This window comes from Nerophis ophidion, linkage group LG04 (genome assembly GCF_033978795.1).
Source record: "Nerophis ophidion isolate RoL-2023_Sa linkage group LG04, RoL_Noph_v1.0, whole genome shotgun sequence".
In the NCBI taxonomy this organism is placed as follows: Eukaryota; Metazoa; Chordata; class Actinopteri; order Syngnathiformes; family Syngnathidae; genus Nerophis; species Nerophis ophidion.
The window spans coordinates 21,223,406-21,249,338 of record NC_084614.1 but is presented as its reverse complement, the minus strand read 5'-3'; the positions used below and the strand labels follow the sequence as shown (position 1 = coordinate 21,249,338).

The 25,933-nt window shown below is 39.2% G+C and overlaps 2 protein-coding genes across 2 annotated transcripts; one reads left to right on the top strand and one right to left on the bottom strand.

The window, feature by feature from the left end:
• nudc (nudC nuclear distribution protein) lies at positions 1-8,955 on the top strand. The gene is made up of 9 exons (XM_061897399.1): positions 1-201; positions 1,490-1,567; positions 1,634-1,852; positions 1,937-2,017; positions 5,183-5,296; positions 5,374-5,568; positions 5,628-5,711; positions 5,924-6,042; positions 8,756-8,955. The coding sequence occupies exons 1-9, from the start codon at positions 127-129 to the stop codon at positions 8,805-8,807; spliced, it is 1,017 nt and encodes a 338-aa protein (XP_061753383.1). The 5' UTR covers positions 1-126; the 3' UTR covers positions 8,808-8,955.
• A 10,786-nt stretch (positions 8,956-19,741) lies between these two features.
• Positions 19,742-24,616, bottom strand: tbxta (T-box transcription factor Ta). Its single transcript, XM_061896500.1, has 8 exons — positions 24,336-24,616; positions 23,999-24,263; positions 21,523-21,657; positions 21,373-21,434; positions 21,251-21,312; positions 21,013-21,186; positions 20,812-20,938; positions 19,742-20,740 (listed from the first exon to the last, which is right to left on the bottom strand). Exons 1-8 carry the CDS (start codon positions 24,518-24,520, stop codon positions 20,482-20,484), a joined length of 1,269 nt encoding a protein of 422 aa, XP_061752484.1. The 5' UTR covers positions 24,521-24,616; the 3' UTR covers positions 19,742-20,481.
• Positions 24,617-25,933: the final 1,317 nt, after the last annotated feature.

The window sequence follows — 25,933 nt, the reverse complement described above, 5'->3', positions numbered from 1 at the left end:
GTCTTCACCAAAAAGGCGGGGCCTGTTTCCAGGAAGTCAGTGCCGAAACATTTGCAACCCGGGCCTCGCTCACTATTTGTAACAAAACGGTTTACTGTTCCCCAAATAAATCTATATCAAGCAAATATGGGTGACGACGAGGAGAAATATGACGGGATGTTGCTCGTTATGGCACAACAGCACGAAGGTGGAGTACACGAGGTAATGTTGGACGCTAAATCTGTCGAGCTAACCGGAAAGCTAATGTAGTTAGCCGGTAGCTCGACAAAGCACATTGCCTTTGAACGCTAACCTCAAAACGTGAATTACAGCAAATTGTGTTGGTTATTTAAAAGGCATCTCATTTACATCTGCATATATAAAATATGTGTTTATAGGAATTTTATTTTGTAAAGAAATTGTTTAAACCACTGGTACTGGTTCTGGAAGAATTTGAATGTATTTTATTGACATTTTAATTTGTAAAGAAACTACTAGTACTGGAAGGTTCTGGAAGAATTTGAATGAATTTTATGAACATTTTAATTTGTAAAATAGTTTAAACTAGGGCTGGGCGATATGGCCTTTTTTTAATATCGATATTTTTTAGGCCATATCGCGATAAACGATATATATCTCGATATTTTGCCTTGGCCTTGAATGAACACTTGATACATATAATAACAGCATTATAAGGATTCTATGTGTCTACATTAAAACATTCTTCTTCATACTGCATTAAAGGCCTACTGAAATGAGATTTTCTTATTTAAACGGGGATAGCAGGTCCATTCTATGAGTCATTCTTGATCATTTCGCGATATTGCTATATTTTTGCTGACGGGATTTAGTAGAGAACATCCACGATAAAGTTCGCAACTATCGGTGTTAAGAGAAAAACCCTGCCTCTACTGGAAGTCGCAGACGATGACGTCGCAAGTGAGGGGGCTCCTCACATATTCACATTGATTTTAATGGGAGCCTCCAACAAAAAGTGCTATTCGGACCGAGAAAACGACAATTTCCCCATTAATTTGAGCGAGGATGAAAGATTTGTGTTTGAGGATATTGATAGCGACGGACTAGAAAAAAAACGAGTTAAAAAAAAAAAACGTTACCCAGTCTGCTACCTCTCATGCGAGGGCGTATACGTATGTGACATGTGTAAGAAGGTGCGCCTGCTTGTCTGTGAGAAGGAGACACAGGAAAGAGCGAGAAGAGCCTGTAGTGTAATGCCCGCAGTTAAAAGCAACTGCGTGAGAACGTACACTTGAATATCACGATATAGTCATTTTCTATATCGCACACAGAGACAAACCCGCGATATATCATGTATAACGATATATCGCCCAGCCCTAGTTTAAACCACTTGTACTAGAAGGTTCTGGAAAAATTTGAATGATTTTTATATAAATTTTAATTTTTAAAAAATATTTTTAAACCACTGGTACTGAAAGGTTCTGGAAGAATTTTAATGAAATAAAAAAAAAATATGTTCTTTTGTCTGCAGTTAGTAAATACATTTTTCAGCTTCCTGCGGCGCAAAACAGACTTTTTCACCGGTGGCGAAGCAGGTGCAGGAGAAAAGGTAAGATCTCTTTACAAAAGTGCTGGCATCACATCACCATCATGTTGTTCCCACTTTCCCTTTTAGCTAGTGAAAGATGCTTTCGCCCACCATAGCAAGCTTGCGCTGGAGGCCCATAAGGAAAAACTGAAGAAACAAGAAAAGGAAAAGAAGGACAAAGCCAAAAGAGCTGCACAGCTAGTAGCAGAAGACCAGCAGAAGAAGAAAAAAAGCGAAGACGAACCCAGGATTCAAGAACTCACTGAAGAAGAAGCAGATAAACTTCAGACTGAACTGGACAAGAAGGTACCATTCTTATTTTCCTGGTCTTTGATGTCACTTCTTTTTTTGTGCTCCCGGCTTTATGTCTCCTATCCTTGTGTGTTGTAGAAGAAGAAAGAAGACGACACAAAGGAGAACGAAACTGAGAAAGTTGACAAGCCATCGGAGGAAGCGGAAAAAGAGAAGGGGGTAAGGATATAAACCAGGGGTGTCAAACTAGTTTTAGCTAAGGGGCCGCATTGAGGAAAATCTATTCCCAAGTGGGCCGGAATGGTAAAATAATGGCATGATTACTTTAAAAATAAAGACCACTTCAGGTTTGTTTTTTTTGTTTTACTTTGGCCAAAAATAGAACAAGCACCTTCTGAAAACGTACAAATCACAAATAATCCTCTGGGAAAAAAACTTCAAATTTGTTGAAAAATATAAGGAAATTGGTGCAGTTTCAAAAACACAATGAGCTTAGACTTCGTCTCAATAGTATCTACACAGCCAGGATTTAACTTTAATTCAGTCTTTCGGGGATTTAACAAAAACACAACATGTAAACTCTTCTAGGTATCAAATGCCTCCTTTGTCATGACCATATATCAACCCTGTGATCACTCAACAAATCGTAAGAAACGGAGGTAAAAACTATTCCAAAGGGTTAAGTTCACTTTTCTCGTGTTTGACAGAGATATTTTGGGGCAGCGAGGGTGCCAAATGACGAAGCAGAAAACATTCAATTTCAGGTTTTACGTTTCATGTGGATCGAGGAGGAAGAGCCACAGTCCTTACTATGTACTTCTTGGTTGGCCCCGGTATAAACCGTTTGCTTTCCTAACAGAACTGCTTTTGTGACATCCAGTGGACACATTGAGAACAGCAGTTAATTATGTTCTAAAAAAAGCAGCTAACTTTATACTTGGCAAACTCATCATGCGGGTTGAATGGGGCCTGAATCGGCCCGCTGGCCGTACGTTTGACGCTCCTGATATAAACCAAGGAGGCCCAAAGTGCTGCGTATTTACGGTCTGTAGCTCATTTTTTAACGACCCGTGGCACAGATGTCAGCATTCTATTATTCACATGATAGCTTTTTTGTGCTAATTTTGCAGGTATGCACCTCCAACGTGAAATGTTTTGATACTTGATGAAGCATGCTGAAGTTACTAGACTAACTTTATAACTAATTATATCGGTCTTCACTATACGAAGGTCCTGTGTTCAATCTCGGGATCTTTCTGTGTGGAGTTTGCATGTTCACCCCATGACTGCGTGGGTTCCCTCCAGGTTCTCCTGCTTCCTCCCACCTCCAAACACATGCACCTGGGGATAGGTTGATTGGCAACACTAAATTAGCCCTAGTGTATGTGAGTGTGAATGTTGTCCGTCTATCTCTGTTGGCTTTGCAATGTGGTGGCGACTTTTCCAGGGTGTACACCGCCTTTTGCCCGAATGCAGCTGAGATAGGCTCGAGCGATCCCAAAAAGGACAAGCGGTAGAAAATGAATGAATGGATACACCAGAGTCATATTTTCAAGGATTCAAGGATATATTTTTGGCATACCTTCACACATTTGCTCGTGTACAGCACGAAATTTGGACTCAGGTCCCGACAAGTATTAAGAAAAACAATAAACGTAAGGCACTTACCAAGGGGTAGGACCAAGATTAACCGGCTAAGAACGCTGTGTGGAATGAAATAGATAAGAAGAAGAAAATTGCACATGTTTAAATTGATTAAAATGATTGTGTGCAGTCAGTGTGGATCTTCTTCACATTGATGTAGAGGTTGTTTTCTCTGTACCACTAAGTGTTCAACCTCCTGTCTGTATTCAGACTCATCGTTGTTACTGATAAAATTCACTTCTACTGTGTCGTCCATGATCTTTACGTTGTCTCACCGAGCAGTCATACGTCAGCAGAGTGAACAGGAGGGGGCTTAGCACACAAGTTCAACCCTGGGGAGGCCTGGTATTGAGGCTGATGGATGAGGAGACAGTGTTTTGGATTGTGACAGTCTGAGGTCTATTGGTCAGGTAGTCCAGGACCTAGTTGCCCAATGTGGGAGCTGAGCTTCAACACCCGGGTCTGAGGGTTAATGGTATTGAAGGACAAGTCCAGGAAGAGCGGGCGCACTGAGTTTCTACTCTCCAGGTGGGTGAGGGCTGTGAGGACCAATGACAAGATTGTGCATCAGTGGAGCAATTTTTCATATAGGCGTACTGATAAGGGTCAACATTGACATCGATTTCGTCCTGGATGTGCATCATGACCAGCTTTTCGAAGCACCTCATGTATCCTAACGTTACCATGCTTGCATTTTTTGCACATTTTTCAGGTATACAATACAGACAGTATACTTTGGTTCTTGACGCATGCTACGGTTAGTGTTTTAGTATGCTGAAAGTCATCTTTTTTAGGCTAATTTAAGGGGAATTCTCCTCAGTGTCAATACATTTTGGCTCTTCAGGATTAACACATAATTCCTACCGAAATTTGCATCGTCTACTTTTTTGAAAAAACATCTACCGTATTTTTCGAAGTATAAGTCGCTCCGGAGTATAAGTCGCACCTGCTGAAAATGCATAATAAAGAAGGAAAAAAACATATACAAGTCGCACTGAAGTATAAGTCGCATTTTTTGGGGAAATATATTTGATAAAACCCAACACCGCCCCCCGCTACCCCAAAGGGAATAAGCGGTAGAAAATGGATGGATGGATGGAAAACCCAACACCAAGAATAGACATTTGAAAGACAATTTAAAATAAAGAATAGTGAACAACAGGCTGAATAAGTGTACGTTATATGATGCTTAAAAAAACAACTGAGAAGGTGCCTAGTATGTTAACGTAACATATTTTGGTAAGAGTCATTCAAATAACTATGACATACAGAACATGTTATACGTTTACCAAACAATCTGTCACTTCTAATTGCTAAATCCCATGAAATCTTATACTTCTAGTCTCTTACGTGAATGAGCTAAATAATATTATTTGATATTTTACGGTAATGTGTCAATAATTTCACACATAAGTCGCTCCTGAGTATAAGTCGCACCCTCGGCCAAACAATGAAAATAACTGCGATTTATAATCCGAAAAAATACGGTATATATTGTACTACTGGTTTTGAGGGTAAAACTACCAAAATGGCCCCTGCATCCTTTGATTTGTCAATCTGTGGCCCTCGAGTGGAAAAAGTTTGGGCACCCCGATATAAACAATGTCCTCACCGGTGATTTTATAAGGCACCCAAAATGACACCAAAAGCAAAATCTGTAGAAATCATGCTCCTTTTAATGATCTCATTGCAATGTGGGTTTTTTTGATTCCACTGCCTTTTGGTATTTTTTTTCTTCAGTCCGACACAGATGGTGAGGAGGATGAGAAAGACAAAGATAAACTGAAGCCAAATGCAGGAAATGGAGCTGACCTGCCCAACTACAAGTGGACACAGACACTGTCCGAAGTTGATGTAGGTCTCCCTAAACCTAAAACGTGCGTTGTCACACTCATGCGCAACAGCTCATCTTCTTGTCGTCGTCCTCACAGCTGACGGTGCCTATCGACGTCAAGTTCCGCATCAAAGGCAGAGACGTCGTGGTGGACATCCAGCGGCGCTCCCTCAAGGTGGGCTTGAAAGGACACCCTCCCATCATCGAGGGGCAGCTCTACAACGAGGTGAAAGTAGAAGAAAGCTCCTGGTTGCTGGACGACGGCAAGGTGGTCATAATCCACTTGGAGAAGGTACGGCGGCGTTCTTCCTCCTGCAAGAAAAACAGCTTCATGATTGTTTTGAATTTCAGATTAACAAAATGGAGTGGTGGAGCAAAATCGTCGCCACAGATCCTGAAATAAACACCAAGAAAGTCTGTCCAGAGAACTCAAAGGTGAACGCTGCACAAAAGTGACCATCTCTCGGCTGTTATAATACTCCCAACTCATGAAATTACTACATGAATCATGTCACAGAATTTTTTAAATGTTGGAAAATGTTGGATTTTTAACCATATATAAAGGAGATTTGCACTTTTAGGATTTTTTCCCCTTTAGTTATTTATATATATTATTAATAGTATAACAATTATTTCCTGTTGAACAGCTGTCAGACCTGGATGGCGAAACGCGCGGCATGGTGGAGAAAATGATGTTTGACCAACGGCAAAAGTCCATGGGTCTGCCTACATCTGAAGAGCAGAAGAAACAGGATATCCTTAAAAAGTATGTTTGATATGAAAATATGATGCAGGGTGCGGTTGTGTGATCTTCCAAAGACTGGTGCCGAATTCATTACTTTTTTGACACCAACGGGATCTTGATTCGCGTAAAATACAACAGTGCCATATTACGGTACCTAGATTGCCCGTGACATCCCTCCCAGTTGCGGACTCTGCCGTCTTCTCGCACTTCGGCAATTGGCGATCACTCCAGCAGCACTGAGAGCGGGCTCAGTCACAGTACCTCTAGGTCAGGGGTCCCCACAATTTTTCTGCAGGCGAGAGAATTGACCAAGTCGAGGGGATCTACCTCATTCATATATATAATTTGTAATTATTTATTTTTGAAAGAAGTGTTTTTTTTTAACAAGTTAAAGGTGTTTAATGATAATACAAGCATGTTTAACACATACAGATTCATTTCTTTCATGAAGACATGAATATAAGTTGGTGTACTACCTGATTTTGATGACTTGCATTGATTAAAATCAGGCCGTAGTGCTGATAATGTCCGCATATTCAAATGTAGGAGAGAAAAAGTCCTTTCTGTCAAATACCACATGAAATTGGTTAGTTTTTGGCATTTTATATGTCCATCTTTCATACTCCCTTTTAAACACTTTACCAGAACAACATTGGCGGCAAACTCTGTAGCTTGTGCATGTCAGCTTTCTGAGATTCTTATTTTGTTAGCGCAGGGAGGATGAAGCAGCGCTTTTATTGTGAAGATAGGAACTGTGCAGTCGGTCTTTAGAGTTTTCGACGGGAGGTAAGGCGCGAGAGTCTCTTGAAATAAAAAGTGTTTCTCGCCTTCCTGACGGTCATTTTGTCTAAATAATTAGCTCGCAGAAGCCAGTGTCATCTCACAAGACCCTCTGGTGCGGTGAATGTCAATTACGTGACGAAAGTGATGTTCTGGTGAAGATTGATGATTGATCGCTAATTTTTAAGTACATTTTTTTAAATGCCTGGCTGGTGTTCGACTGACACACCCGCAATCGACGTAAAGGGCACTCCTGCTCTAGGTAATGTTGCAATTTCCAATGCCAACAAATAAATTGACTCTAAACGCTCCGACGTAAGTAAAGTGAAGCTCCACTTTTCCAAAAATGTGCTAGCTTGATGCTGATATACATTGACATGAGCATTTGCAATTTTTATGTGGCGAATTCAACTCCTCCAAATTGGTTAATAAAAACTATAACTCAGATGACCGTTACAATCAAACAGATGCTGTGTAATACGTACAATAATTACAGGTTTAATTAACACTTTTGGGGAGCAACAAAAAAATGCCATAAACCAGGGGTGTCCAAACTTTTCCACCAAGAGCCACATACTGAAAAGTCAAAGCATTATGGGACCATTTTATGTTTTATTTTGAAAAAATAAATAAATAAAATACTCAGGACACACATACTGTATAATTAAAGACAAAAATGTGTCTGTTTTGTTGTATAGGCGACAACGCATGTTAGGTTGTTTATTTTTTCATTCTTACGTTTTTTTCTTTTCCACAATGTTCTGTGGGCCAACAAAATGAAACGGAGCTCTACTTTGGATACCCCTGCCATTAACTATACACTATCACCATCTAACGTCTTGGACTGGCAACTGTAATTGCAATTTTTTGTCATATTTGCAAATGATAATACGATGATACTAAAACAAGATATAACAACTACACAGCAGTTCATAAGCAGCTAATTTTTTAATTTGGCGAAATAAATGTTCTCATCAAAAACAATACTTATTAACGCATACAAAAGTACCAAAAATTAGCACCCTAGAGCAGTGGTTCTCAAATGGGGGTACACGTACCCCTGGGGAAAATTTAAGGTATGCCAAAGGGTACGTGAGAGTTTTTAAAAATAGCAACAATTCAAAAATCCTTTATAAATGTATTTATTGAATAATACTTCAACATAATGTGAATATAAGTTCATAAACTGTGAAAAGAAATGCAACAATGCAATATTCAGTGTTGACAGCTAGATTTTGTGTTTAAATGTTCAATAAATATAGATGTTAAAGATATCTTTTTTTGTGAAAAAATGTTCAGAATTAAGTTCATGAATCCAGATGGATCTCTATTACAATCCCGAAAGAGGGCACTCGAAGTAGATGATTACTTCTATGTGCAGGAATATGTATTTATAATTGAATCACTTGTTTATTTTTCAACAAATTTTTAGTTATTTTTTCCAAATTTTTTTCCAAATAGTTCAAGGAAAACCACTACAAATGAGCAATATATTGCACTTTTATACAATTTAATAAATCAGAAACTGATGAGATAGTGCTGTATTTTACTTCTTTATCTCTTTTTTTTCAACCAAAAATGCTTTGCTCTGATTAGGGGGTACTTGAATTTAAAAAATGTTCACAGGGGGTACATCACTGAAAAAAGGTTGAGAACCACTGCCCTAGAGTACCGGTATGGATTTTTAGGTACCATATTGGTTCAAATGTAAACAATACCCATCCCCTGTGATTGCAGCATGGCATTTCATAGAGGCCCATTAGCGCCTTTTCAGTTCAAACAACTAATTATGATATGTGTGTGTTTTGGACATTTTATACGTTTTTGTTGAGTCTGATCAAATGCTTTCGCGTGCCGTAGATGGCCCATACCCCGTAGGTTCCCCATCCTTGTGCTTTCAAAAGACATCTTTATGAGTTTGCAAAAATGCCTGATAAACATCTTCTGCCTGCAGGTTCATGTCTCAGCATCCAGAGATGGACTTCTCCAAAGCAAAATTCAGCTGAGAAGGGCTGTGTGTGTGCACCACGTTGCCTGCAATACATGCACCTACCCTCCCAACCCTAAGGTTTTAATTCTTTCGTCTCCCTTTGCTCGTCATTAAATGTTAGTTGTTTTTGTTTTTTAAATAAATCAAAGCGATGAGGTGACGAATTGGCTGCGTTTTATTTCCTCACAACAGTGTTATTTTGCTGGCATCAATGATTGCAAGATCATATTCTTAGCTTTATCTCCATGTTATACTTCTAATTGCCACAAGAGAGCAGTGTTTCCCATAAATTGGAAGAGCCCCATAAAACGTTTGTTTGCAATTGATAGACACACTTTACAGCTGTTGTTTTTTTTTTATAACAGCAGCAGGATAGAGAAACTCTTATGACTACAAACATAAAAATCTAAATATTTTGTCTTATTCTGTGTTCCATGACACTGTAAGGTGGTTGCTATCCTGAAATTGACGGTTAAATCAAGCTGGCATCAAGTTGATAGCAATCCCCAATATTGCATACAAACAAGAGCACACTTTTCACACTCTGAAGGTACTCTTACTATCGTGTGAACGCCAAGAATTGACACATGGCTTCTAGAACCTTAGAAGGACAAGTCCGCGTGTTTCTACCAATGAGCTAAAAGTCTTGTTTCTCACTCACACTACTATCATGCACCTCTGCTAAAATGTTACTTCCCTCTCCACCAGTTTGCTTACAAGTCTTGTCTGCTGGTGTGACCCCGGCACTGCGCTAACTGAACGAGCTTGTCAGAATGGTGAGAGGGCGACATACATTAGCCTATGCTGGCTATGGCAAGTCTTCCTAATGTGTGAAAGTGCTCGTGTGGCTCAAAAACACCTTGGACATCTGTCACTTTGAGGCGAAGAATATTATGGCTCATTAGAGAGTGTGGAGGTTGTTTGCGGGAGGACAAGTAGTGTTAATCTTAAGGTATGTAGTGTATATGTATCTAATCACTTATAGTGTGACTGCCTTTTAATTCTGTTGGCAAACCAGGAACATTATGTGGTATTAAGTGAGGATAAAAACATTAAAATGTGTAGTTCATCGAAAACATTGTTAAGAGAGTGATTTGTCTGTAGTACCAATCACATTTATCATGCCTAACCGTATTATCAGATTTTTTTTTGTGTCATTTTTATAGTCTCAACTATTTTTTATTTTTTCCTTATTTCATCCCGCCAAAAAAAATCAACATATTTTTTATTTTAAATAAAATTTAAAGGAATTTGGGTGAAATGTGTATCATAATAAATAAATAGCATAATGAATACCATTTCAAAATGGACAAAATTATTTGTATACTATAATAAAATGATGAATATAAGTACCACTGGTTTACAACAATGACTTAAAATAGTGTAAAAAATATTACATTATAGAATTTATCACTTTTAATTGGGTACGACCATGACCATGGTAAATTAATTTCAGAAAAGTAGGAATCATTGATTATATATCAAATATTTTCATAGCCAAAGCATAAAAACTGATTACAACCTTCTAAATGTTTTTCCAGTATTATGCAAGTCCTCTAGACATTGAATAACACCCTTTAGTCATCTTTACACACTTTTAATCCAATATGGTAAATCTATCTGAGGCTGAGCCAATCAGTGGCCACGATACTGAACATCCATTTTTATGCTTAAATTGCTTACTTTAGGACCAAATTTTTTTTAAATGTTTACATTTTTTTAAACCAGCAATGTGGTGAAGCTGCAATATGTGAAGTTTATTCAATTTATTACAAAAAAATCTTAATGACATGACTCACTTACCTGCACAGTATAATGGACTCAATTGTGTGTGATCATGCTAACAAACAAAAAAAAAAAAACATAAATTGATGATATTGAGAAACACTGGCAGAAGTGTACTGACATTGCTTGGTGTACCGAATGTGTCCTGTGAATGCAATTCTCCATGGTCACCTGACACAAAAAGATACGGCATGGTCACACAAATATAAATAAAGCGTTAGGTCCTAAATTTTTAATGTTAACAGCTAATACGATTGATTGTTGGGAATGAGTATAGTAGCCGTGGAAGTGGTGCACACGGGGGCCTAATGGCGATGGTGCAGGGAGAGGGTGGTCGAAGAGGGCACAGAGAAGGCAGAGTCTGCTCAGCTGAGAGCAATGTCTCACCAAGGTACCAGAATTTCTTCATTAACGAAGACACACAGACATCAGAGGGTCGGGGTTGCGGGGCGGTCTGCAAACACACCTCCCCATCCACCGCTGCACTGACTCTGCTCTATACCAGACTGGACGGCTTGTTTTTTGGCAGAACTCGCTCATAAATCTCCCGCTATGGCCATTGCACAATGTGACTCACCGCCATTTTGACGGTGAGGCCGCTTTTGCCGAGCCTAGCCCGCTCTTCTTGGAAGATGGCGCCTCATGCATTGGTCGGCGTTGTTGATCAAACCTCATTTTCCTTACTAAAGACAGACTCCTTAACACGTGCATCTGTTGTTTATCCACCTCGGGCCTCCACACTTGGGTGTCAGGCACACTCTGTTAAAGCGTATTTGGAACGCACACTTCCAAGTCAAACTCCCAATTGACAATTAGGGAAGACCAACACGGGCTGCAGGCTGTGGCGTACAGAGGAGATGAGCCATCATTTTGGTTTGAAAGGACAACGACCCGAGTCATCTCATGGTCCTGGGTTCAAACACTACGTAACTTTACAGGGAAGAGATGTTTACAGCTCCAGACTGAACAAAGACCATCAGCAAACATCCTCCCTACAAAGTCTGGACAACTCCTCATAAACATAAAAACACACGAGTCACCATTTAATGCCAATATGATCTCTGTTTGCCTAAAATTAACTTAAATGAACGTCAACCCCAACTTTGTCATTATCAGCAAGGTGATTTCTTGACTAATTATTTAAAGGAACAGTACATTTTTGTTTACAATCAAATGATCCGCAAAGGGTCTTTCCTATGTAACACAAAGCTAGCCGTTCAGATATTCAGGAATCCCACGATTTGGTTTTATACACGGCTTCAAAAATCAAAGTATCATGTTTTTGAATTATATGTCATTTATTATCTTATGTATTTTTATTCATATATTATTATTAGGGCTGGGCAACAATTAAAAATTTTAATCGAAGTTAATCGCACTATTTCTCTGATTAATCGCGATTAACTGCATTGTATACGCAAAGCCCAATAATGAATTCAAAAGTAGTGTGTAGTGCACCTTTATTGGAATATTCTCCCACATGAACAAAAGCGCCAAAACATTTGTTGTGCAAACACAATTTAAATCAGTCCTTGTTAAACAGTAGCAGTTAAATGGCATATTTTATGAAAATCAACTCAAAAAATGTAAATACAAACATTTAAGCTTATTACTACCACTGCCAGGGTATTTAAGTTATCCTGTTTGTTATGGAAAATAAATATAATCTACATACAAATCTCTGAGCCACAATCATAACATCTGAAAAGGCAATTTCTGAGGCAACAGCAGAAACATTTTTTTTATCAGGGATCTTGTGTTTAAAAAACCTATATTATAGGTAGTGGGCTGTTTTAGGGAATTTTTGATCAAATTATCCGTAGTAGCAATATTAATAATGTCGTGTTTATTCTGCGTAGTGCATTTAAGATAATTATAACCATATCTAGGAATTGATATGATGGGAATTTTCCGAGTGTTTGCTTGGTGCTTTGATAAACTGAACGCATATACATGGTACTATATTGTGACGTTATGAGCCAGGGAATAAAAGAACTACCCTACCCAGCATGCAACAGGAGTGACGAGCATGCGCGGTAGCCTGGTATAGGTTGTGTCGCCATGACGGCATCTTGTATGTTGTGATATGCACGCTCTGAAAGCAAACATTAAGAACTCAGCCAATACGCCTCGTCTGCATTATTCATAAATAGACAGAAAACACAAATACTCCGCTGCTTCACAGGCCGGTGGATGTAGCCGGCAAAGTATTCCCATGCTAGCTAGCCGGTCTAGCAAGCACGCATCATTCAGTCCAAAACGGCCCGATCTATCCACATCCAGAATTGACTGGCGGTCGTAAGTGATCCCGGAGTGACCACGCTGTAAGCCAGCCATGAAATTTGCAGAATTGTCCGGTATTTTTGCCAAAAGTTCCATCTTTACCAAGAGCCCCTCGACGCCGGGCGACGCCATCTTGTTAAGAAAAGGCGTTAACAAAATAAAAGCATGTAAACAACATACGCAATTGTGCGATAAAATAATTGTCGGCGTTAATAGATTGATGAGTTAACTCATAATTAACGCACTAAATTTGCCCACCCCTAATTATAAATTTTTTTTTTTATTCATATTTTTTGGAAATACTAATTTTGACAACCTGGACAAACTTCCATTGGAATTTATGTTGCTAGTTATTTATTATAAATTTGATTTAACTGAAAATGTGTAAAAATTAACTGTATCCTTATTGTCTCACAAAATATATATTTTAAATGCAATAAGAAATATATAATAAATATTTTTCTTAGTTATTAAAACGTTTGGAGATGCATGATTTTTTGGACAGCAACACACAATTATGTTTTTCTTTAAATACATTAAAATAATTATTTTTTGGTTTTGCATTAAAAATGCAAACAAAAGTTTGTGTTTTGCTGTCCAACAAAACATAAACACCTTTTCTTTATTTTTGTAACAAAAAATACTAAAAAGATAGTGTTTTGCTGTGACCAAAAACATGTATCTATTTTTAAAAAACCTACAATTACAATATTTTTCGCCCGCGACCCCGGAAGGGAATAAGCGTAGAAAATGGATGGATGGATGGATGGATGATAAAAATTACAAAAAAGATTGTTTTCCTATCGCAAATCATGTATTTTTTCAAATGTTTAAATACAATAATTTACAAAAAGATTTGCTTTGCGTATAAAAAACATACTTAAAAACATTCTTTTGCTGTTGAAACCAAAAACATGTATTTTCAATCATATATGTATTTAATAGTCTTTAAATACAATAGAAAATTATTTTTCTTTATTTTGAGTAATAGAAAATACTAAAAATATATTTTTTTGCTGTCCAACCAAAACATGATACATAAACAATTATTTTCTATCTTAATAACATCTGTTTTTCTTGGTTGTGTGTAAAAAAGTCATACTAAAAAGTTTGTTTTGTTGTCTGACAAAAAATCATGCAACTCCAAACGTTAATGTTTTAGTTTTTATTACAATAAAAACTGTTTTTCTTTGCATTTTACGTTGAATAAAAAACAACATTGAATACATAAAACAATATAAAAATAACGTTTATTTTGTCCAATGTGCTGTGGTTTACCAACTCTTGATTTCCGCTATCATCAAGTGTTCCACTGTAATTACAACTGACTTGTCCAGGGTGTACCCCGCCTTCCGCCCGATTGCAGCTGAGATAGGCGCCAGCGCCCCCGCGACCCCGAAAGGGAATAAGCGGTAGGAAATGGATGGCTGTTCATCCAGATGTTTTATTTAGGAGGAAAAAAAGCAGATAGCAGAGATGACACAAACCTATAGTCTTTGCAAATGTCAACTTTCCGGCTTTAAAAAAAACACTAAAATAAATCAAGAAAATAAATTGTGGTAGGAACAGTTTTATTTTTAAATCAGCAGAGGGAAAGATGATGAAATAATTTAATTCTGAGGGGAAAAAAATAAGATTCTTAAAAACTTGACGACATAGGTCAACCTGAAAAGCATTTAATTTGTCCGTACGGGAGGCACATGGCGTATGACCAATAGTCTTCATTACAGAGAGTGCATGGACACTGGTACTTCATATGATGGTGTGAAAATACAAAAAAGTTTACTACTTGAGAGGTCAGAATAATTTAGTGCATGGAAACGTAGTGATTGACCCCAAGCATCCTTCTCAAATGTCAACGTAAACTTGTTCATTCATTGAATATGTAATGACAGCTACAGTGGGGCAAAAAAGTATTTAGTCAGCCACCGATTGTGCAAGTTTTCCCACTTAAAAAGATGACAGAGGTCTATAATTTTCATCATAGGTACACTTCTACTGTGAGAGACAGAATGGGGAAAAAAATCCAGGAATTCACATTATAGGAATTTTAAAGAATTTATTTGTAAATTATGGTGGAAAATAAGTATTTGGTCAACCATTCAAAGCTCTCACTGATGGAAGGAGGTTTTGGCTCAAAATCTCACGATACATGGCCCCATTTTGGTATAAACTCAACTCGTCGTGTTTGGAGGAAGAAGAATACTGAGTTGCATCCCAGGAACACCATACCTACTGTGAAGCATGGGGGTGGAAATATGCTTTGGGGCTGTTTTTCTGCTAAGGGGACAGGACGATTGATCCGTGTTAAGGAAAGAATGAATGGGGCCATGTATCGTGAGATTTTGAGCCAAAACCTCCTTCCATCAGTGAGAGCTTTGAATGGTTGACCAAATACTTAATTCCCACCATAATTTACAAATAAATTATTTAAAATTCCTACAATGTGAATTCCTGGATTTTTTTTCACATTCTGTCTCTCACAGTTGAAGTGTACCCATCCATTTTCTACCGCTTATTCCCTTTTTGGGGTTACGGGGGGCGCTGGCGCCTATCGCAGCTACAATCGGGCGGAAGGCGGGGTACACCCTGGACAAGTCGCCACCTCATCGCAGGGCCAACACAGATAGACAGACAACATTCACACTCACATTCACAAACATTGCCAATTTAGTGTTGCCAATCAACCTATCCCCAGGTGCATGTCTTTGGAAGTGGGAGGAAGCCGGAGTACCCGGAGGGAACCCATGCAGTCACAGGGAGAACATGCAAACTCCACACAGAAAGATCCCGAGCCTGGGTTTGAACTCAGGACTACTCAGGACCTTCATATCGTGAGGCACATGCACTAACTAACCCCTGGTCCACCGTGCTGCCATGAAAGCTGTCATTAACTGATGGCGACTTGTCCAGGGTGTACAACGCCTTCCGCCAGAATGTAGCTGAGATAGGCGCCAGCACCCCCCACGAGCCCAAAAGAGACAAGCGGTAGAAAATGGATGGATGGACAGCTTTCATTTAACTTTTCTGTATTTAAATCCCATTTCTTTTAGCTGATTTCTTACAGTTTGATCAAAGACAGTAACTCAAATTTCTGCCCATTTTTTCATTCATTTAAACCTGCATTTTCAGTTTTCACGACATTTTGCTTGAAGTTTTTTTTTGTCTTGACACTTTAATGTTTTCCGTGATCTACCAGTATGGTTGCCTTTTACAACCTTCCCGTGTTGTTTGTACTTGGTCCGGATTTGAGACACACCAGACTGTGAACAATCGACATCTTTTGCAACATTGCGCAATGATTTACCTTTCTTGAAAAAGTTTGATAACTCTCTCCTTTGTTTCATTTGACATCTCTCCTGTATTACGCTGCTTGATCTTAAACTGAAAACTTGACATTTGAAATGACGATAGTTTTGTGTGTTTAGCTGCTTTTTTTCGCCAAAAAACAAACAATTGAATGAACATCCTCTCAGTCTGGTGATTCCATAATTTTTGCCAGTGGTTGACTCAAAATAAGATCAATTCATAACTGATTTTTCCAAAATGGTTTCATGAGTTGGACCTTTGCTCTACTCTGTTATTCTATGCAATGTTGTGTTCTGTCCAGGGCCCCGAGGCAGCTGCAGGTCACATTGCTGCTTCGCTACTGTTTGCCTGTGTGGCCCTGTGACCCTTCAGCCTTCATTTGCACCTGGGTGAGGACCACTCCATCACTGCTGTTGCTGCTGCTGGCCCGGACCCCTACCTCTCTGTGCCTGAGCCCAGAACACTCACATCACACCAGTGACATCATGTGTATGCTCGGCCAAGCGAGCGGGCCTCAGGTACTCTATTATAGTTCCACACATATTAGGTACTACTGCACCCATCGGGAAACACATTTTTTCGAGCCCTAGCGTTTGCAGTTTCACAAACAACTGAAGGATGCCCGAAGGGCTCTATGGCGGTGGTCTGCATTCATACAAAACCCAAAACCAGTGAAGTTGGCACGTTGTGTAAATAGTAAATAAAAACAGAATACGATTTGTAAATCCTTCAAAACTTTTTTCAATGGAATAGACTGGAAACACAAGATATTTAATGTTTGAATTGAGGGACTTAAAGCTTTTTTTTTGCAAATCATTGCCTTAGAATTTAATGGCAGCAACACATTGCAAAAAAGTTGGCACAGGGGCAATTTTTACCACTGTGTTACATCTCACTAATTCATTTCCTACCGTTTGTTACTCTCGGTGTCTCCTAGCCGCTCAGGCAAATCTATATATATATATATATATATATATATATATATATAGATACATACATATTTATATATATGTATATACAGTATATACATATATATACATATGCAGGATCTACCCCAGTCTGCTGACATGCTAGCAGAGTAGTATTTTTTTTTTTTTTTTTCAAAAAAGGTTTTATAATTGTAAAGGACAATGTTTTATCAACTGATTGCAATAATGTAAATTTGTTTTAACTATTAAACAAACCAAAAATATGACTTGTTTTATCTTTGTGAAAATATTGGACACAGTGTGTTGTCAAGTTTATGAGATGCGATGCAAGTGTAAGCCACTGTGACACTATTGTTTTTATTTTTTATAAATGTCTAATGATAATGTAAATGAGGGATTTTTAATCACTGCTATGCTGAAATTATAACTAATATTGATACTGTTGTTGATAATATTCATTTTTGTTTCACTACTTTTGGTTTGTTCTGTGTCGTGTTTGTGTCTCCTCTCAATTGCTCTGTTTATTGCAGTTCTGAGTGTTGCTGGGTCAGGTTTGGTTTTGGAATTGGAGTGCATTGTTATGGTATTGCTGTGTAGTGGTTTGTTGGATTGATAGAAAAAAAAATCGATTTAAAAAAAAAGGGGTTAATCGATTCTGAATCGCACAACGTATTCGAATCGATTTTTTCCAACACCCCTAATATATATATATATATATATATATATATATATATATATATATATATATATATATATATATATATATATATATATATATATATATATAGGTCAGGAAAAAACATAGAGGCTATTTCCTCCCTACAAGCCTGTTTTGCAGGTTTCCCTGGTTTTCAGGGTATTTTATTATATATTTTACTATAAAATCCCCTATTACGCAGGTTTCCCTGCTCTTCAGAGGATTTGATTATATATGCATCTATTTTCTACCACTTATCCCTTTCGGGAGAGCAGGGAAACCTGCGAAAAAGTTTTGTAGGGATGAAATAGCGTCTGTGTTATTTCCTGACCTAACGTGTGTGTGTGTGTATATATATATATATATATATATATATATATATATAAAATTAGCATGTTAATGTTCGCATGTTAGCACATGACCAGATACGAGGAAATACCAAAAGTGAAGGCAGTTCTGTCATTTGATTAAATGAAGGATTAAAATGGTTATTAATAATGAACCTCAACAGTCTTGTTATTGAAGTCCATTTTAAAGCACATCTGCTCAATAAAAAAAGCACACGGCAGTCAGAAGTCAATAAATTTCCAATTATAAATATTGTATTAAAGGCCTACTGAAATTAGATTTTCTTATTCAAACGGGGATAGCAGGTCCATTCTATGTGTCATACTTGATCATTTTGTGATATTGCCATATTTTTGCTGAAAGGATTTAGTAGAGAATATCGACGATAAAGTTCGCAACTTTTGGTCGCTAATAAAAAAGCCTTGCCTGTACCGGAAGTAGCAGACGATGTGCGCGTGACGCCACTGTTTGTGGAGCTCCTCACATTGTTTACAATCATGGCCACCAGCAGCGAGAGCGATTCGGACCGAGAAAGCGACGATTTCCCCATTAATTTGAGCGAGGATGAAAGATTTGTGGATGAGGCAAGTGAGAGTGAAGGACTAGCAAAAAAAAAGATGGGGGCAGTGGGAGCGATTCAGATGTTATTAGACACATTTACTAGGATAATTATGTAAAATCCCTTATCTGCTTATTGTGTTACTAATGTTTTAGCGAGATTTTATAGACGTACCTGAAAGTCGGAGGGGTGTGGCCACGGGTGTGGTGACCGCCAGTGTCTCCGAGGGAAGCCACGTTTCTCGAGGAGGCAAGGCAGCTGGTCGAAGTAGGGCAGCCGGTCGGGCCGGGCTGAGATTTTTTTTTTGTCTTTCTTTCTCAACGGTGGAAGTATCCGACGGTTGTGGGCGGCCGGTGGGAGGAGGCTAGAGAGTCCGCAGCTGCATGAGGAACGACGCAAGCTCTCTGCTCATGTCTACAGTAAGAGCCGACTTATTACCACCATTTTCTCACCGAAACCTGCCGGTTGACATGTGGTAGGGAACAAAGTTCGCTTGACCGCTCTGTTCCATAGTAAAGCTTCACCGTCATCTTTCGGGAATGTAAACAAGGAAACACCGGCTCTGTTTGTGTGGCTAAAGGCGGCCGCAATACACCGCTTCCCACCTACATCTTTTGTCTTTGACGTCTCCATTATTAATTGAACAAATTGCAAAAGATTCAGCAACACGGATGTCCAGAATACTGTGGAATTATGCGATTAAAGCAGACGACTTATAGCTGCGATCGGGGCTTGACCAAAATGTCCGCTACAATCCGCACACGTCATCATACTGCAACGTTTTCAGCGGGATAATTCGCATGAAATTTAAAATTGCAATTTAGTAAACTAAACTGCCCGTATTGGCATGTGTTGCAATGTTAATATTTCATCATTGATATATAAACTATCAGACTGAGTGGTCGGTAGTAGTGGGTTTCAGTAGGCCTTTAAAGTACTTATAGTATAAACTCTTCGTGTTGTTGCTAATGTATAAAATAATTGTCAGCCTTGGCTCAGACATCAAAGTACGGCTTTTATTGTAATATGAACACATTTGTGTTAATACACAGAAAAATCATTAACACTGACTTGTTGGTTTTTTAAGGAATTTAATGTTCATGTTTTTTGTCGATTGGGACAAGGAGTGTGCGAGGTTCATTAATTAAAATCAACTCAGGGGAAAAAAAATTAAATTACATTCTTTCAAATTATTTTTTGGGGTGTTTGGATATGTTATGTAAAATTAAAAAAAAAACCGTAAAATTCTGTGTCTTTGATTTGGGGACTGAATGTGCAGGGCCGCATGTCGCACCTCGACGCAGACTGTCACGAAAAGGTGTCAGTGTTCGGGGAATCTTAGCTACATGTCACAGAAGGAGACCCAATTCACTTAGCACAGCCGTGTGGACGTGCTTATTTCTTATATTCATACCCTTTCATGGTGTTGTTTTCCACACTTAAATGACCTCCCGAAAAACACTGACCATGCAAGCCAGGGTATGACAGCAAAAAAAAACACTTTTTTTTTTTTTTTTTTTACATTTATTATTAAATGTCATAAATAACAAGCGAGTTCAAATACAAATAGATAGGTATGTACAGGAAAAAGGCACTTGAATTTCTTAGTCTGAATGCAGGCACATTAATATGGAACATAACCGCACGTTAATTTATTCTATTTACAAAGATATACACTTGAATGTTAGCGCAAAAAAGGAAATGTGTGAGGATGGTCCAAACATGAAGAGCCAAGAGGAGTGAGACGGATTGTCTTTGATTCTGCTTCTTCTTCTTCTTCTCAGTAGCTCTGAGCCACGGGCGCCCAGGAGGCGGTCAACCTGGCGATGGAGCTCTCGAACTGGGCGTCTCCAACCCCGACCTCGCCCAGGTTGGGGTCGTACATGGAGGACGGCGAGGAGACGGGCAGCGAGGAGGTCAGCCCGGTGTAGGAGGAGCCCCTCAGGAACTGGGAGGTCAAGCCGCCGGGGATGGAACCGGAGGCCGAGCCCGACGGAGTGAGGGTGGTTCCGGCCACGGACCAGAGGCTGGGGTACTGACTGGAACCCGGAAAAAACAAACAATGGTGATTTATGTCTTGAATTGACATCTTGGCTTCTGAAAGGCTCACCTTGAGTTGGATGTGGAGTTGGTGGTGTGCGACAGGGTGCCCATGCCGGTGGAGTTTGGGATGGGGAGGGCGGACCAGCCATCATGGGTGGGCGCCAAGGTGCCCGAGGTGTTGTCCATGTAGTTATCTGCAAAGAACCATACACGCAGTGAGTGGAGATTTGAGCAATTTGGGGTCAGCTTGCTTTGCGGCCGGTCTTACTCGTGCTGGCGGTGCGGTGGGGGTAGTGGCTGGGGTACGGGGTTGCCCGGTGGCTCCTCAGGCTGGAGTAGCGCTCGCAGTAGGAACCCGAGGAGTGGGCCACCGTGCCGCTGAACTGCGGGGGGCTGCTGCTGGGGCAGATGGGGCTCTGGCCTGGGAGGAACCAACCTCCAACTGATACCAGAAACACACCATGAGTACAAAGTCAGAATACGGGGCGACTTTTAGGCACGCTTACGTTGGGAGTAGCCCGACTGCTGGCTGTCCACGCTGTGATCTGGCACTTCTTTGTGGTCGCTCCTGAAATGATGCACAATCATTTTTAATCATGAACGCTGCCGAAAAAGACACACGTTGTACCTTTCTTTAGCGTCCAGGAAGGCTTTGGCGAAAGGATTGTGCTTTATCTTGAGGGCCGTAATCTGTGACCCCAAAAAATAAAACCCAAGGATATTTTTTTTAGTCATGGTCATTTTTTTTTTTTCAAACGGAGGCTGCAGGTGCACGCACCTCTTCGTTTTGGTACGCGGTGACGGCGATGAACTGCGTTTCCGGGAAGGACTGGCTGCTGATCATCTTCTGGATGCCGCCCACCTTCACGATGTGTATCCTCGGCTCGTATTTGTGTAGCGAGTTGAGCATAATCTGTGCATATTGAAAAAAGTCAGGATGTGTTCAAAGTTCTTCAAAAATCAAAAAGCGGGGCCGTTTTGATATTTTTAGTAATCAATCAATCAATCAATGTTTATTTATATAGCCCTAAATCACAAGTGCCTCAAAGGACTGCACAAACCACAACGACATCCTCGGTAGGGCCCACATAAGGGCAATGAAAAACTCACCCCAGTGGGACGTCGACCATGATAACTATGAGAAACCTTGGAGAGGACCACATACTGTAAAAATGTTCAAACTAAATAATATATATTTTTTCAGTATTATTAAAAATACAATATTTATTATATACATTTTTTTGTTATTTACACCTTTTTTTTTTTTTTTTTAGTTCTTCCTGCAGGGCTACCCCAAAATGCATAAATCCACCCCGTGGTCCCCATGTACCGTTGAGTTCGACTGCCAGTAAATCAAGTAAAAAAAAAAATTCAATGTTCAATTTATCATGACACTTTTTTTGTTTACATATTTTTTCAGTTTATTTAGTTGAATTTTTATTTTATTTTTATTTTTTTACATTTTGGCTGTTTTTCCTGCAAATGCATGAAATCCACCCCCCCTGTTGTCCCTTAGCTGGTCCCCCACCTTTGAGTTTGTTTGACAGTAAACCAAGTAATATTTTCACAATATTGTTAAAAATATATTATTTAGTATTACATTTTTCGTTTTGTTACTTTCTGTTTATTTATGTATTTTTTTCATTTTTTATTTTTGTCCCAAATGCATGAATCCACCCCCACCGTTGAGTTTTTTTGACAGTAAACCAAGAGATACTTTTTCAATGTTTGAATGTATTATGAAAATTTTTTGTTTACGTATTTTTTCAGTTTATTTATTAGATTTAAATATATATATATTTTTTTACACTTTGGCTGTTTTTCCCTGCATGAAAGCCACACCCCTGTTGTCCCTTACCTGGTCTCCCACCGTTGACTTTGTTTGACAATAAACCAAGTAATATTTTTTTTAAATATTATTTAAAAAAATATTATTTATTATTACATTTTTCTTTTTGTTACTTTCTATTATTATTATTATTTATTTTTTTTGTCCGAAATGCATGAATCCACCCCCACCGTTGAGTGTGTTTGACAGTAAACCAAGAGATATTTTTTCAATGTTGGAATTTATTATGACACTTTTTTGTATGCGTATTTTTTCAGTTTATTTATTAGATTTAAAAAAAAAAAATTTTTTTTACATTTTGGCTTTTTTCCCCTGCATGAAAGCCACACCCCCTGTTGTCCCTTACCTGGTCTCCCACCGTTGACTTTGTTAGACAGTAAACCAAATAATATTTTTTACAATATTTATAAAAAAATATTATTTATTATTACATTTTTCTTTTTGTTACTTTCTATTATTATTATTATTTTTTTTTTGTCCGAAATGCATGAATCCACCCCCACCGTTGAGTGTGTTTGACAGTAAACCAAGAGATATTTTTTCAATGTTTGAATTTATTATGACAATTTTTTGTTTACTATTTTTTCAGTTCATTTATTCGATTTTTTTTATTTTTTATTTTTCACATTTTGGCTGTTTTTCCCTGCATGAAAGCCACACCCCCTGTTGTCCCATACCTGGTCTCCCACCTGACTTTGTTTGACAGTAAACCAAGTAATATTTTTTACAATATTATTAAAAAAATATTATTTATTATTACATTTTTCTTTTTGTTACTTTCCATTATTATTATTTATTTATTTTTTGTCCGAAATGCATGAATCCACCCCCACCGTTGAGTCTGTTTGACAGTAAACCAAGAGATATTTTTTCAATGTTTGAATTTATTATGACAATTTTTTGTTTACATATTTTTTCAGTTTATTTATTAGATTTTTTTAAATAATTTTTTTTTTTACATTTTGGCTGTTTTTCCCTGCATGAAATCCACACCCTTACCTGGTCTCCCACCGTTGACTTTGTTTGACAGTAAACCAAGTAATATTTTTTACAATACTATTTAAAAAAAAAAAAAAAAATTGAATCCATGCATCCATTTTTTACCGCTTATTTCCTATCTCAGCTACAATCGGGCGGAAGGCGGGGTACACCCTGGACATGTCGCCACCTCATCGCAGATATTTTTTAAATACATTTTTCTTTTTGTTACTTTCTATTATTATCATTTTTTTGTCCGAAATGCATTAATTCACCCCCACGTTGCCTCTTACCGGTCCCCCACCGTTGAGTTTGTTTGATTGTAAACCAAGTCATATTTTTACAATATTATTAAAAACATATTACTTATCACATTTTTTTACTCTGTTATTTTTTTCTCATTTTTCACCTCCATGTTGTCTCTCACCTGTCCCCCGCCGTTGAGTTTGTTTGACAGCTTGACTTTGCTGAAGGAAACCGGCGCTTTCATCCAGTGCGCACCGAAGTTGGGCGAGTCCGGGTGGATGTACACGCAGCTGGGGCTCTGCGGCTCCGGCTTGCCGCCGGGCACCCACTCCCCGTTCACGTACTTCCAGCGGTTGTTGTCGGCGGCCACGAAGTCCAGCAACACCGAGTACATGGCGTTGGGGTCGAGGCCGCTGACGCTCGCCCTGAGCACCGGGAACATCCTCCTGGAAAGGTAACCAAAAGCCACGCTTTACCCTGCGTAAAGTGTGCGTAAAATGCGCAAAGGAGCAGCCTACCTTCCCGTTTTGGTGACAATCATCTCGTTGGTCAACTCTTTAAACTTGTTCCACAGGTCTGCGTCCTCCAGCGTCAGTTTAATATCCCTCTCGGACGCGTCCCCCTTCTCGCTGCCCTTCTGGAACTCGCTCTCCACGGCGCTAAGGAGGTGCTCCAGGCGCTGGTCCGGGTTGGAGGAGGTCATATTTCCACGCCGAGGTACACACACACACACACACGCACACTCACACACCGACAGAACCCCAGAGATCGACGCTCACTTGACTTGTGAGGGTGCTTTACTAACTGCTGCAACCCGCAGGCCCCATGATTTAAGGGCCCCCAGGGACCTCATGGGGTTGTGCAGGGGGCGTGGTTTACTCGCACCTCACCTCCCACCTTCCTTAGACACGCCCCTGGCCTCAGAACCTCTCTCCTCTTCCTATCCACATCACATTAATATAAATACTTCCCCATGCAAAACTCCATTGACAAAAATACACGTTTTATCCCGGCACAGTCGGGTTTAGGATAAGAGGTTCAACCCCAAAGATCTGCAGTGGGAGTGAGTGCAGCAGTGATGGCCGAGGCTTGAGACAAAAGAAGGGGAAGCAGTGCCTTTGAACTCAGTTGTATATTTGCAAATAGTGCTAATCTTTTGTTGTCCCAAATCCACATGGGAGAGAGGGAGAGGGGCTGTGTTTACTGAGCATGGGGCCATTAGTGCAGAGCCTGCCTGTGTTGCAGGCCTCATGGACCCAAAGTGTGGATGCCCTGCAACTGATGCCCTCATTTGCATAATGGGCCTGTGCAACCTCCCTCCCTTATACATTATATTATTCACTACATGCAGGACACTTGTACTATTCATCAACCTCAAATCATGCTTAAGATGCTCAAATCAAAAAAGTGAACGTTAACTAAAATGGAATTCAGTCCGTTTGGCACGTTTCTTGAATGAACGTCATGCTTATTTCCTGCATATCTCATCAAAACTTGCCTTTTTCCTGTTTATTAGTCAATCACACATATATTATAGCCAATCAACTTAAAGGCCGACTGAAACCCACTACTACCCACCACGCAGTCTGATAGTTTATATATCAATGATGAAATATTAACATTGCAACGCATGCCAATACGGCCTTTTTAGTTTACTAAATTACAATTTTAAATTTCCCGGGAGTTTTTCCTTGAAAACGTCGCGTAATGATGACGTGTACACTTGACGTCACAGGGTGTTAGGAAATATGAGCGCTGCGCACACACACAGCTAAAAGTCGTCTGCTTTAACCGCATAATTACACAGTATTTTGGAGATCCGTGTTGCTGAACCCTTTGCAATTTGTTCAATTAATATTGGAGAAGTCAAAGTAGAAAGATGGCGTTGGGAAGCTTTAGCCTTTAGCCACACAAACACACGGTGATTCTTTGTTTAAAATTCACGGAGGTGAAACTTTACAATGGATCACAGCGAACATGGATCCCAACCGAATGTCAACCAGCAGGTTTCGGTGAGAAAATTGTGGTAAAAAGTCGCTTCTTACCGGAGAAAAGCAGAGCTTGGGCCGTCCATACAGCTGCCGTCGAGTTCCCTGAGACACTAGCTGCGTCAAGA

Excerpts from the sequence above, each read along its gene's own strand:
- nudc (XM_061897399.1), top strand. The coding sequence starts at position 127 with ATGGGTGACGACGAGGAGAAATATGACGGGATGTTGCTCGTTATGGCA. Across the intron at positions 2,018-5,182 it reads AAGCGGAAAAAGAGAAGGGG|TCCGACACAGATGGTGAGGA; the intron begins GTAAGGATATAA and ends TTTTTTCTTCAG. Across the intron at positions 5,297-5,373 it reads AGACACTGTCCGAAGTTGAT|CTGACGGTGCCTATCGACGT; the intron begins GTAGGTCTCCCT and ends TCGTCCTCACAG.
- tbxta (XM_061896500.1), bottom strand. The coding sequence starts at position 24,520 with ATGACCTCCTCCAACCCGGACCAGCGCCTGGAGCACCTCCTTAGCGCC. Across the intron at positions 24,264-24,335 it reads ATTGTCACCAAAACGGGAAG|GAGGATGTTCCCGGTGCTCA; the intron begins GTAGGCTGCTCC and ends TTACCTTTCCAG. Across the intron at positions 21,313-21,372 it reads TTCCTGGACGCTAAAGAAAG|GAGCGACCACAAAGAAGTGC; the intron begins GTACAACGTGTG and ends GCATCATTTCAG.